Source organism: Bison bison, unplaced genomic scaffold, assembly GCF_000754665.1.
Source record: "Bison bison bison isolate TAMUID 2011002044 unplaced genomic scaffold, Bison_UMD1.0 scf7180017864280, whole genome shotgun sequence".
NCBI classification, from domain to species: Eukaryota; Metazoa; Chordata; class Mammalia; order Artiodactyla; family Bovidae; genus Bison; species Bison bison.
The window spans coordinates 951,594-966,336 of record NW_011494852.1 but is presented as its reverse complement, the minus strand read 5'-3'; the positions used below and the strand labels follow the sequence as shown (position 1 = coordinate 966,336).

Genomic DNA, 14,743 nt, shown 5'->3' with positions numbered 1-14,743 from the left:
AATATTACTAGGCCTTTATATCCTTATTTTAAAAAAATATTTATTTTGCTGACTGGGCCTTAATTGCAGCATGTGGGATCTAGTTCCCTGACCAAGGATGAAACCCAGGCCCTCTAGCATGGACTCCTAGCTACTGGACCACCAGGGAGGGCCCCACCCCCCCTTACTTATGTTTGTCCTCATGCTTTTCTATGAATGGGAAAGAACTAAAACTCAATACTAGTGTATTTCTATATTATTCCTGCATCTCCTGTGGTTTTTGCTTTGTAAATATTTGGATTATTTGATACACAGATAGTCCTATTTGTAGTCTGTATGTTTATCACTGGAACACTGTCCTTCTTTGCCTCAGTTCAGTTCAGTTGCTCAGTCGTATCCGATTCTTTGTAACTCCATGGACTGCAGCACGCCAGGCTCCCCTGTCCATCACCAACTCCTGGAGCTTATTCAAACTCATATCCATCGAGTCAGTGATGCCATCCAACCGTCTCATCCTCTGTCATCCCCTTCTCCTGCCTTCAATCTTCCCCAGCATCAGGATCTTTTCCAATGGGTCAGTTCTTCCCATAAGGTGGCCAAAGTACTGGAGCTTCAGCTTCAGCATCAGTCCTTCCAATGAATATTCAGGACTGATTTCCTTTAGCATGGACTGGTTGGATCTCCTTGCAGTCCTAGGGACTCTCAAGAGTCTTCTCCAACACCACAGTTCAAAAGCATCAATTTTTTGGCACTCTAGCCTTCTTTATGGTCCAACTCTCACATCCACATTTCACTACTAGTAAAACCACAGCTTTGACTAGACAGACCTTTGTCGGCAAAATAATCTCTCTACTTTTTAATATGTTGTCTAGGTTGGTCATAGCTTTTCTTCCAAGGAGCAAGTGTCTTTTAATTTCATAGCTGCAGTCACCATCTGCAGTGATTTTGGAGCCCAGAAAAATAAAGTCAGCCATTGTTTCCCCATCTATTTGCCATGATGGGACCAGATGCCCTGATCTTCGTTTTTTGAATGCCGAGTTTTAAGCCAGCTTTTTCACTTTCATCAAGAGGCTCTTCAGTTCCTCTTCAGTTTCTGCTACAAAGGTGGTGTCATCTGCATATGAGGTTATTGATATTTCTCCCAGCAATCTCGATTCCAGTTTGTGCTTCATCCAGCCTAGCATTTCTCATGATGTACTCTGCATATAAGTTAAATAAGCAGGGTGACAATATATAGCCTTGATGTAGTCCTTTCCCAATTTGGAACCAGCCCGTTTTTCCATGTCCGGTTCTAACTGTTGCTTCTTGACCTGCATACAGATTTCTCAGGAGGCAGGGAAGGTGGTCTGGTATTCCCATCTGTTGAAGAATTTTCCAGTTTGTTGTGATCTACACAGTCAAAGGCTTTGGTGTAGTCAATAAAGCATATGTTTTTCTGGAACTCTCTTGGTTTTTCAATGATCCAACAGATGTTGGCAATTTGATCTCTGGTTCCTCTGCATTTTCTAAATCCAGTTTGTACATCTGGAAGTTCTTGGTTCACGTACTGTTGAGGCCTTGGTTGGAGAATTCTGAGCATTATTTTGCTAGTGTGTGAGATGAGTGCAACTATGTGGTAGTTTGAACATTCTTTGGCATTGCCTTTCTTTGGGATTGGAATGATAACTGACCCTTTTCAGTCCTCTGGCCACTGTTGAGTTTCCCAAATTTGCTGGCATATTGAGTGCAGCACTTTCACAGCATCATCTTTTAGGACTTGAAATAGCTCAGCTGGAATTCCATCACCTCCACTAGCTTTGTTTGTAGTGATGCTTCCTAAGGCCCACTTGACTTCACACTCCAGGATTTCTGGCTCAAGGTGAGTGATCACACCATTGGGATTATCTGGGTCATTAAGATCTTTTTTGTATAGTTCTTTTGTGTATTCTTGCCACCTTTTCTTAATATCTTTTGCTTCTGTTAGGTCCATATCATTTCTGTCTTTTATTGTGTCCATCTTTGCATGAAATGTTCCCTTGGTATCTCTAATTTTCTTGAAGAGATCTCTAGTCTTCCCCATTCCATTGTTTCCCTCTATTTCTTTGCATTGATCACTGAAGAAGACTTTCTTATCATACCTTGCTGTTCTTTGGAAATCTGCATTCAGATGGGCATATCTTTCCTTCTCCTTTGCCTTCAGCTTCTCTTCTTTTCTCAGTTATTTGTAAGCCCTCCTCAGACAACCATTTTGCCTTTTTGCATTTCTTTTTCTTGGGGACGATCTTGATCACTGCCTCCTGTACAATATTCATTGTTCTTCAAGCACTCTATCAGATCTAACCCCTTGAATCTATTTGTCACTTCCACTGTATAATCATTAGGGATTTGATTTAGGTCATATCACATTGACCTTCTTTGCTTCACTTAATAAAATTTTTTGTTTGAGACTTTCTTTTCCCCTTTTGCATTTATTAAGTCTTTATCCACACCTTTGGTCTAATCCCTCTAAGTAACTTTGTTCTGGGAGGATCTTATGCATATATGATGTGATTTGCTTTATGATCCAGAGTTTTTATTAGATGAGTAAAATCCATCGACACTTACTTAAACAAAAAGATCTGGATATAGTTGTGTTAATACATTTTGTGTGATGCTTTTTGCTGCTTTTCAGAACACATCCTTTGCTACATGATTTGTCTGCTTGTTTCTATGTGTGTGTGTGTGGTTGCATGTGTGTACATGTGTCTTTAACTTGGACGGTTTATGTTTTTGTTACCTTTCTTTATAACCTCAGAGGATAACTTCTTTACCTCTATGGACAGTATCTACTTACTTCCTATAAGGAGTAATAACAATCTTATTATGAGATTCATATTTCTCCTCTGCCAATTTTACCTGATATTTTTCTTGGAATGTTCTTTTATATATACTGTGTGTCTGTTTCTGGACATGATTTTTAGTTGAAACTTTTTGAATTCTAGCTATAAAAGATAAATCAGGATACCTCCACCATCTTTTACCTTCTCTTTCCAATTCCTCTTCTAACTTGTGCTATTATGTTATTATTACACTGTGGTGTGTTACTATTATAGAATAACATTATTACATGTTACTACATTGTTCATGGGCTTCCCCGGTGGCTCAGCTGGTAAAGAATCCACCTGCAATGCGGGAGACCTGGGTTCAATCCCTTGGTTTGGAAGATCCCCTGGAGAAGGAAAGGGCCACTCCAGTATTCTGGTCTGGAGAATTCCATGGATTGTATACTTCATAGCGTCATAAAGAGTCAGACATGACTGAGTGACTTTCAATTCGTTCACATTGTTCACATATGTTTTGTTCTGTAACTATTTAGTCTTAGTCCTAGAGTTAAATAAATTTGAACTTCGCTGACAATTTTTCTATCACTGTTTTGCCTTTTATCTCTTGACAGGATAAAGTTTTTCCTCTACCAACTTCTCCAAGTGTTGTTAAAAATACATGTTTCTCAGAGTCAAAAAAATGTGTATGGTGCTTCATATATGGTGGAGTAATTGGGTTAAAATATGCAAACCCCTTTCTTAGACATCATTCGTGGTCTTGGAGCACTAGGTGTGACTATGGAAAACTTGGAAGCCAGGTTGACCTTTGTCTCCTATTATACGCAACTTGATGTTTTTGTCTGGATGACCAAAAGTTCTTTACTACTCAAGTACAGCAACTTCATAACTACAACTTGCTAACGACTTTTCTAGGCCTAATCTTCCTGGGACCCACTGTGCCTGTTCAATTTGTAGATTCAAGTCTTCTTTTATTTTTGGAAAGTTTTCTTGAATTACACATTTAAACTTTTTTTCTTTTCCTGTTTCATGGTTTTGGTTCCTTTGGGACGCAAATTATGCAGTCTGGGTGCAGTTTTTCCTCAGCTGTCACTTCTCTTTAATATTTTAACTTTACTAATTTTATTTTGTGTAATCAGTCCCGTCCAACATTTCTCTGTGCTTTCTTCAGGTTCTGGCCTCCTGTAGTCATGATTTCTATCTATTATGATTATATCTTTAAATATTCTATTTATTGACTAAGTTCTGTCAGCTCAAGTTTCCTTTTGTCATCTTCCTACTTCTCTTTAAAGATGGTATATACCTTGCTATATTCCTAATCTGGATTCACCTTCTACAGTGGCAAACATTGCATTATGTTTGCTTTTCAGTGTGACAGGATTGGCTAGAACCTTCTTGTCTCTGCTGTAAAAGTTTTCTGGTGACTATTCTTCATGTGTCATTTGCTCTCGATTTTCTCTTCCCTTTTTTCTTGCAGTATCATTGTACAGATCCTGTACTAGCTCCTTTTTGAGTATTAAGTAATTTCTGAATGTGGCAAGTTCTTACCCAATCAGCTACACGTCAGAAGTTCATATAGGGGAGAGGCCTGGGCCATAATTTAGGCCTGCAAGAATTTTTCTGGTGCTTCAGAGTGGATTACAGAGTGCGGTTTTAGTCTTCTCCTCAGTTTACTGAACAGAGATTGGCAGCTGTGGGGCTGTTGAAAATGCAAGTTTTCTCTCTTTATCCTGGTCTTCCTAAACTTCTAAACTTTTAATAAAATGGCGTGTTTCTGTGATGCGTTTCAGCCTGTCTATCTTGTTTCTCTTTCACATCAGAGTGTCTCCAGGAAAGCTTCCGTCATTGCTCCTTACATCCAGTCCCATTAGCCACCACGCCCCCCAACCTAGGATATGCCAGTGAGTTTGGAGGACTAAACTTTGGCAGGTTTTTCTAAAATCTGCAGCTTTGAGATTCCTCTCTCAGCATCTTTCTACACTCCTAGGAGTTTCACTGAATTTGGCAGCCCTTCCTCATATACTGCGATTCCAGATTACAGGACTCTTTAGTTTCATCAAAGAAGGAATTTGACTATTTTTCATTTTCTCAATTGCTCTGAAGTAATTCTAAAAAAAAGGAAGAGAACTGACATCTTTATCCTGTCACTTTAAAATGAGAAGTAAGCAATTTTAGGGCTCTACCCACACAGTCAGAAACAATCTACCCCAAACTGGGGAGCAAGGAAACAGTGAAATGACCAAGGGTATAAAAATGCCAAAAAGATTAAATTATATAGCTATCATTATTTACATAATAATTGTTCATGAAAATACACAATTGTATATTGAAAAGCATATGATCATTATAAAAACTACCTATATTGAAGTCATAAATAAGTAAAATACATATACACATACAGAATGAAGAAGAATGGAAGGGAAAGTGAAAACTGTCTTCTGTTACAGGTAATGAATACCAAGTAATGTTTTTCATTGAAAAAGTTTTTGTTGCTATCACAGTATAGTTTGTGCAATTAAAAAAAATACACGTTCAAAAAACAAAAACAAACAAGACCATACAGATATTTACTTTAGTACCTACTGAACACAAATTGTTATAAACACAATTAACAGCTCCCCACTTGCCATTGCTAACCATGCACCAACCTTGAAGGCAAGCTCCGAAGGCTGCACCCTTCGGCTCTGGTTTCAACCAGATTCTTTGCGGCAGCGTGGTCCCCAGGCTACACCACTCCCTCACCCTTAGAGGCTAACCCTGCTCCACAAGAGCACTGTCTACTCAGCACTGATGACGTGCAGGTCACTGTGAGGGCAGCACAGCAAGTAAGAGTATGGGCTTTAAATTCTCTTAGTTTGTTTTTTTTATAATATAGAGCAGAAAAAAAAAAACAAAAACAACCATGGTTGCATTTAAAGGACAAGTTAGAGTTAAAATGCTTGGGCTTTGGAAACAGCCAGATTAAATAAAATATGTGTAAAATGCACCTAAAACAAGGTCAAGCACATAGCAGACATTCAATTAAGGTTATTTGAAAAAAGCTCTTATACTCTGAAAATGACTTTTTAATTAAAAAAATATGCTACGAAAGGATACTACATACACATGTTCTAGGACCATTTAAACCAACATTTTCTCCTTTTCAGCTCTCCAGTTTCTCTGTTCCAGAGTTTCCCACATATTAGATACTAACATTGTTATGATCACTTAAAAAAATTACTTTGAATGCATAAACTGAATGTGTGATTAGTCTATTTTATTAGCAATATCTGTACTGTCTGAATAATTACAACTAATTCAAGGTGTTCAAGAGATCAAAGTATTTTCATAAAAAAGTAGCCTAGTAATTTTGGTAAGTTATAACTCACAAATAAAAAAGAGGAAAACAGATTTACACGTCTCAAATATTTCCATAATCCTCCAAGATGAAGGTGATGAAATGGAGTAAATCTAGGTATAAACTCTGAAAATGAGCTTCTCTTTTGGCTAAGTAAATCACTGATCAATAATGGCTACAATTGTCATTGGTTTATTAACAGAGAATGTATACATACTTGAAAATTAAAGTTCAACTTAAGTAAAATTTGAAGCTTAGTCCCTGTGCTGCACTAGCCGCATTTCCAGTGTTCCGCCGCTACCCCTGGCTGGCGGCTGCTGTACTGGACAGGGCAAGCTTAGATCACTGCCTTCCGTGCAGAGTTCTGGAGATTGCTGGGTTTAGATGGGTCAAAGAGGAAAAATAAACCAATGCCTGCAATCTGGTTTGAGAAATGATTACAACATCTCAGGACTCCTCTTGTGACACAGGGGAGAAAAAGAGAGAGAGGTTGAATAGAGACCAAAAAAAAAAAAGCATCAAGACTCTGGCCCAGTTTTAAGCTTGAGGGGCTGGGGGTGGTGGTTGACGGTGAGAAGGAGAAACCTGTCAGAGGATGGGCCTCTTTCACGGCTTCTCCCAGATGCCATGTGAGGCACAGCCAGAATCCAGCGTAGGGTCTCTTTTCTCACTCTACATACTCCTCAAACAATCTTGCCCACACAACCACAAGCTGGTAACATGAAAGTGTCTGTTTCCAACACAGATGGAATTCCTGCCTTCAGGTCCATAAATCCAGCTTCCTTTACTCTAGGTCTTTACTTGGATTGTTTTGAAAGTGACTCACAATGTATCCAAACCCAGACTCGTCATTTCTTGCCTCAATGACTCCTGTATAATAAAGAACTGGTTGCCCTTTGTCCCCTGTTCCCGCGGGCAGCCAATGAGCCCTGGAACTTCCCTGTGACAAGAGTATCTTTGTTACTCACGGTGGGCTCCTTGGCCCACATCTGATAGCTTGTGTTAACACGTGACTCAGGGTGGACCCCTAGACAGTTTTCGCTAAGGAGATGATTCAGGACGGGAGTTGGTCAAGCCAGAAAGTCCAGCCATATCATCAGAGGCTTGGGGCATTGAGCCAGCAGATATCAGACCAACATCTGGGGAGTGGAGAGGGGCTGGAGATTGAGTTCGACCTTGTGGTCAATGATTTAATTAATAATGCATACATAATGAAACCTCAGTAAAAACTCTCAACACCAGAGCTCAGGCAAGTTTTTCTGGCTGGCAATACTCTATATATTGCCATACAAGAACATAACAGTCATGTCCTGACTCTGGTAGATGGGACAATGGAGACTTTGAGTCTGGGGTTCTCCCAGGCTAGCCGGATGTGCCTCTCCCTTTGGCTGGCTTTGATTTGTATCCTAGTTCTATAATAAAATTGTAATGATAAGTACAGAGCTTCCCTGAGTTCTGTGTTACCTGAGTGAATGTATGGCCAGTTGGTCAGAAGTGAGAGTAGCTGGGGGACCCCCAAAGTTGTGATTGGTGTCTGACGTGAGAGGCTGTTTTGGGGAGGACTGTGCCATCAACCTGTGAAGAGTGGCTTAACTCCAGGTCGTTAGTCAGGTGTTACTGTCTCCTCCAGACCTTCTCTTCTCATGGGGTTCATGATCACAGTGAATGAAGACCCACCCATCTATCCTTCTAATAGGAGAAAGGTCATCACTGATGATTCTTCCTTCTCAATCATCCTCCACACAAACGATCAATCATTACATCCTTCTGACTCTTGTCTCTGTCCATTTCTCTCCAATTCCTGCCCACTCCACAAAGCCCTACATGACCTGGCCTTTTCCTCAGGCTTCTTGATGAGGGGGTATATTAGTAAGGCCACTTATCAGCTTTAAATTAAAGAACTAAACTTACATTTTAAAATTATGTGATCTCTTTCACCTGTTACCTTGCTATACAGTTCCTAGCATTTAATTTTGGCTTTATGCCCACAAAGGGGAAATTCCCTGCTTTATTCAAAATACTTGTGTTAAATAAGTTTTAAATTTCTTATCTCCAGGGAATCTATTTACAGGTACTCCATTTTAAAAAGACATAGGTGAGTGAAATTTTTCTTGACAAGAAAAACTACCAAGTGTCATTGAAGGATAAGAATTATTATTCTTTGGTACCATGATCATTTGTAAAAAGATACATACATAGATACTTGCTATACCTATAAAGTAATATGACAGGTTTAAAAAAATAAACATATTAGACATTATTCATAAAAATAAAACTTGTCATTCAAAGTAGTCTCCTTTGGAGACTCATTCCAATAATGGAACTGAAGCTCCAAATATTCCGGAAAACACTGGACACTGTCTTTATATTCTGCATAGATGCTTCTGAATATTCTCACAGACAATAAACTTTGCTTGTGAAAGTCAATTTACCTTCATCACCAACTAGTCATTAGAAGTCATGGTGGGAAATAAGGTCAAAGATCATGACATTTTTGGATGAAAAGCAAGCTATATTTGGACGAAAAACACTGGCAACATGTAAGTCTCCTTTTAAGTGATATACTTGCTCGGAACCAAAGCCAAATTAAAGGATGTATAGAAATGTTGAGAGAGAGAGAAAGACAATAAGAAAACCAGTGTTTAAAGAATCACAGACCCTCCTGAAAATCTAATGACATTTATCTTTTGTATATACTTTTAGAAAGGTATACCACATCAAGGTCATCTATGGAGCCAGATTAAAACTCCTTGGTTTAGAACAGTTGCTTTGGCTTTCTTTCTTTCTCCCCCTGCCCCTCCCCCCCCACTTTTTTTCTATACCCAACAGAAAAAAATTATACTGTGACCCATTTTGTATACACATACATATAGTTAAAAGCTTCACAAATAATTATCAGTCTTACTATGTGACCATATTCTCTTATATCTGATTTCATTAAGAAAAATGTTACTCATGACCTACTACACCACTTTCACAATATACAGTTTGAAAAATACTGGTTTAGAGTAACTGATACATAATTGGAATAAATTAATGAAAATGGAAAAACTCATTTGACTATAAAACTTCTGATGTTATTTTAAATTAACAAAAGTCATTTTACTCTGCATCCAAGCATAAGAGCCTGAATTCTTTATGGCAAAATGAAACTGTCTTGGTCATACATCTAAATGGCTAACTAACTACTGGAGACCTTGATGGGTAAATCATACAATGTTCATACCTTAATATTAGAAAACCACAAGTCATTCTCATGTAAAGTGGCCAGGTAGACAGACGTAAGAAGCCCAATGCACAGGGCAACAGTTCCGCCAACTGTAAATGACAGAATCTTCCATAATCGTCTATTGGTACAACCTTTTAGAAAAAATAAAACAGATGAAAAACCAAATCAGTAAAGGATTTAGCAGTTAATAGTTCTATTTCAGACTGTCAAGCGTGCTAAGTTCCAGCTGCCTGTCATTGGAGAAGTTCTCCTTGTCCCCCGCAGACAGTTAGGGGCTCCTTTCTGTGATTCCACAGATCTTTCTATACTTTTATTATAGCTTTTCCCACCACTGTATCTAACTGTTCATTTCTCCATTTTGCCAACTAGAATGTGAACTTCGTGAAGACAAGCACACTGTCTCATTCACCTTAAAACCTAGGACCCATGTTTGACCTACTTTAGCTAATAAGTTTCTTAAATGGAAGAATAAATGTGTTATAGTTAAAAAATAAACAGTCTTTTATATGATCTACTTAAAATGTGTGGTTTATTCATTAAAAGCTACCCCAAAATTTGATTAAAATTTTAAAATCCATAGGAAAAAATCCATCACACTAAAGTTAAAGGGCGTATAAACTAGGAAACATAGTACATATAAGAAAGGTTAAGTATTCTTAATATAGTATACTTTCAAGATAATACAGCAATGAATATTCCAGTAGGAAATTGATTAACGATGAGAATAGGCAATGCACAAAAGAAAAAATGGCCAATAACATTAATAGAAAAAAAAAGGTTAGTATTAAAGAAATGAAAATCAAAACAAAGAGCTATAACTTTACAATACTAGCTAATTTGATAGCTTAAAAATGCTTAGTATTCTGTTTTGGTGTGTACACACACACCAAAAAAGACATTTTAAAAACAATGCTGGTGTTAGAATAAATTGATACCTTTCTGCACTGCAACATGGCAACAGGAAGTAAAAGCCACTGACACGAGCATCCTATTTGAACAATAATTCTAAATCTAGGCATATGCCCTAAATAAATAGTTTTAAACAAAACATTTGGCCACGAGGATATTTATCACAATTCAGTTTGTAGAGGTAAAAGGTTAAAAATCATCTAAATATTAAATAAGAAATTAAAGAAATTATGCTATAGTTACACAGTGACTAAACACGGACAAAATTTTTAAAATACACTGACTGATGTATGTTCATATATATCATAATAAGAAAAAGATAGCAAGTTACACAACAGCATGTAGGATCTCAATTTTGCAAAACCACATCTGAATGCTTGTAGGTATATATGTACAGAGAACAACATGCAGATTGTGAGATAATCAAAGGGCCATAAGTGGTAATCTCAGGATTAGTGGGTTTCTGGGAATATCTGTTCCTTCCTTTTTGCTTTTGTTTTTTTCTGACAAATAATGCTTTGGTAGAATTAACAATTCTCAAAGCTATGTTTTAATTTAATGTTAGCAAAACTAAAATTGAGGAAATCTTGTTCAGGCTTCAGAAGCAGGACAGCAGGTCTCTGACCTGCTTCTGACCTTCCTGAACACTGCTTGGTGTTCAGTGCCTGATTCTGTGCCTGCCTGCAAGTACAGCAAGTCAGGTGGCACTTTAGACAAGAAAGGGAGTGCGTCCTGAAATTTTTGGGGCCCCGGAGGTCTGGCCAGTCCTGCAGGGTCTAAGAAGTCTTGTGACTCACAAGGTAAAACAAACAGCATTATAAAAGTTAAAGAAAAACCAGAGCTGCATTTTTGTGTGCAAACTAATGATGATATCAGTTTGTGCCCTGGGATTATAAATGAAAGTGAAAAGTGGAAGTGAAAGTCGCTCAGTTGTGTCCGACTCTTTGCGACCCCATGGACTGTATAATCCATGGAATTCTCCAGGCCAGAATACTTGAGTGGGTAGCCTTTCCCTTCTCCAGGGGATCTTCCCAACCCAGGGATCCAACCCAGGTCTCCGGCATTGCAGGCGGATTTTTTACCAGCTAAGCCACCAGAGAAGCCCAAGAATACTAGAGTGGGGAGCCTATCCCTTCTCCAGGGGATCTTCCCAACTCAGGAATCGAACCGGGGTCTCCTGCATTGCAGGTGGCTTCTCTGCCAACTGAGCTATGAGGGAAGCCCCAGGATTATGAGTGGGAGTCCTCCTAACTGCAATCTCAAATCTTGCCTGTTGGGTGAACACACCACCCAGGATCCTTCCCCAACTGAGAGTTCAAATTTGCTGTTAAGGAGGGACTGCCCAGCACTGTTTAAGTCTGGATGTTGGTCAGCCCAATTTGGTGATGTATGTGCTGTTACTTTTCTCTATTGTTTCCATTTATATTCTTTTAACGACTGTATATTGAAATTAAGTCAATCCTCTATCAAATCCTGAAATTGTTTACTGTGTGTGACAAGTGTTTTCTTTTGTTAACGAATCCTTCCAACCTAAAATGAAAGTAAAACTTTTGGCAAAAATTTAAAAGGACAAACTTGAACTTGTATTTGTATAAGATTTTCACAGAGTACTCTGCATTATCTCATTTTGCTAACAGCCGAGTGGCATGACTGCTCAACTTTATAAAACTGCTACCCCCAAATTACTTTACTAGCTCTACCTGCGGAGAAGGCAATGGCACCCCACTCCAGTACTCTTGCCTGGAAAATCCTGTGGACGGAGGAGCCTGGTGGGCTGCAGTCCATGGGGTCGCTAGAGTCGGACACGACTGAGCGACTTCACTTTCACTTTTCACTTTCATGCACTGGAGAAGGAAATGGCAGCCCACTCCAGTGTTCTTACCTGGAGAATCCCAGGGACGGGGAAGCCTGGTGGGCTGCCGTCTATGGGGCTGCACAGAGTCGGACACGACTAAAGCGACTTAGCAGCTCTAGCTGCAGTCGACATAAACTCAGTCATATCCAAAATGGCTGATGGACATGGACTTTTTCATGCCTACTTTTAAAAATCCTGACATGCTTAGTCTTAGCAACTCAGAAAGCAAAAGGTTGGCAATTAATGTCATTTGATGCATGGTTTAGCAAAAGTCTTCAACACTGTATAAACAATTTACCAAATTCTGACCACTTCCCTCCCCACCCCCCAAAAAGGCAAAGAAAAAATATTCAGGAATTTGACTGAAAATAAAAAATTAAAAAATGTTTTGATTCATCTTTCAATACTTTAATGAATTGAGAAACTCATCCAAGGTAAGGCTGTCTACTGTGAGCAGCATACACACACCAGAAAAATAAGAACGAGACTAAAATCTGAACAGTGGGAAAAAGTATTACCCTGAAAGTCAAAAGATCAGGTTGGCATAATCATACTGAACAGACACCTGTGAATCAAAGGATTCTAAGCATAACTGTAAAATGAATATTATCAGATTGCAATCAAATCATCTGTAGAACCCTCAGGTAGTAGAACAAGTTTCTTCAACGATTAGGTCTCCCCAAATTTTGTTCCTGTTGGAGAGTGATTATTTCAATATGCAGACAAAAAAAAAAAAAAACAATCCAAAATGCTGCTTTAATTTAAATCACATACTAGATGGCAATTTATCTTCCAACTTCACATTTTCTTCTTGTGCCGTGTAATCCTCAGAAACTTCTGTGGTTTGTATTCCTTTTCTTTGCCTGATGGATATCATGGTGTCAAAGACTCACATGCATTGTTCTTCCAACCACTCCTACAAACAACACAGAAGTAAACCACCAGCCATGTGTGAGTACCCTCTCTAGCAAATACACCCTAGCGCTCATCTGTGTTTAGAGACTTTACCTGAGCCATTTTCCCATGCTTACCATGCCCTCCCATTTTCCCATCCAAACCTTAACTAGCATTCAAAGCTACTCTCAAGACACAACACAAATATTTCTTTAACACAACCACATTTATAAAACGCCTGTTCTATGTCAGGCACTGCCAAGAGTTAGGAACACAGGTGAGCATCACAGACACACCCCTGCCCTTCTTCTAGGAAGTCTTCTTTTCCTGGGATGCACCAACCCCTACTGATCCTTCCCCTTTCTGAGTTATAGCAGTCATCATGCAATTTGTCACATAATTAGGTAGCTTCCTATCATTTTCTATAGTGCCATACCATGGAAATGGTATTAAGTATAAACTGTTCATTGTTGATAGCCTGATTTTGAAGAACTGAAATACTGTTTTGTCTCAGATATCTGGATTCTGATACCTGTGTTCCTTCAAACAATACACTCTGGAAGCTTTAGGAATATGACTGGGCGGTGATGGCAGCGGGGGTGTGCCAATCAGGGCAGCTGCTCCGCCAGGGAGCAAACAGTGGGAGTGCCAGCAGGGAGCAGGAGCCTGGTTTGGAAGCAGCAAGTGGGAGGCGGGGGAGTGCTGGCAGTGAGTAAGCTGGCTACCGTCCCCCAGAACATCTTGCGTCTCTCCTCCGACGAATGAACAGCCTTAACTAATTATTTATCAACTATGACCGGCCGCCGGACATGATAGTTGGGGCAGTTTATTAATTCCTAAAAGTAAACAAGTTGCTCTATTGAAAAGAACACATCATCCAACATTATGCAATTCATTCATTCATTCAAACAAGCAAAAAAACCTGAGAGGCAAAACAGACTTCGGTGCAAACACGGAAAATGGAGAATCTGGAGCAATGAGACAGAAAAGGAGTGTCGGCAAAGTCGTACCTCCATAGATGAGCTTATCCCCAAGTTACCTCATCCTACAGTCATGCTCAGAAAGAGGCTCCGAGCGGAGTTGTAAAAAAATCCCACAACGGATACACTGTAACATGTTAGGACAGACGGCAACAAATATTTAAGTGTCAACTATGTGTGATAATTGCATGAATCCATGGAACAAAAGTTTCCCCACTAAATTACGAGCTACGCTATCTTAATGTTTGAAAAGGGAAACGACAGCGGTGCTTTTTTCCTCCATTGCTTAGAAGGACCAGCGCGTACTGGACATCCGGGGCGCTGCAGGGCACGTTGTTCAGCTCACCTCCGCAGCCCAACCCTACAGTACTAGCCGTCCCCGCCGGCAGCCGAGGGGCCGGAGAAGTTCAGTAACTCGCCCGGACTCACCCAGGAAGTGGCGTGGCCGCCGAGGCCGGAGACCACCCAGGCCCTCCCTCCGCCCGCGTGGCCAAAGCAAGAAGTCGCCCAAGAAGGCGCCCCGCCCTCGGCAAACTTGCTCTCTCCAGAGTTGCTGCCCCCAGCCCCGCACGTCGGGTGGACAGGGGGCGACCCGTCCCAAATCGGGTGCCCCAAGACACCACGAGGGGCGGGGCCGCGCCCCCAGACTGCGCGACTGAGCGGGGCGGCCAGTGGGCTTTCGGTCTTTGCGGCTGATTCGGCCGAACACCACCAGGCAAAGGCGCAGCGCCAGCCACCCGCCCGCCCGCCGGACAGTCCCAG

The 14,743-nt window shown here is 40.1% G+C and overlaps 1 protein-coding gene across 4 annotated transcripts in view; it reads right to left on the bottom strand.

The window, feature by feature from the left end:
* The window catches only part of DPY19L3 (dpy-19-like 3 (C. elegans)), a 73,868-nt gene that overhangs the window by 56,560 nt on the left and 2,565 nt on the right, over positions 1-14,743 (bottom strand). The window contains exons 1-3 of one of the 4 annotated variants that reach the window (XM_010848920.1): positions 14,411-14,627; positions 12,882-13,023; positions 9,341-9,474 (exon numbers count right to left, since the gene is read on the bottom strand). In XM_010848920.1, coding sequence (XP_010847222.1) covers positions 9,341-9,474; positions 12,882-12,984 — 237 coding nt within the window. In that variant the 5' untranslated portion in view covers positions 12,985-13,023; positions 14,411-14,627. Of the gene's footprint in view, positions 1-9,340; positions 9,475-12,881; positions 14,287-14,327; positions 14,389-14,410; positions 14,628-14,743 lie in introns of those variants that run through there. The other 3 variants (XM_010848919.1, XM_010848918.1, XM_010848917.1) reach the window with 3 other exon arrangements.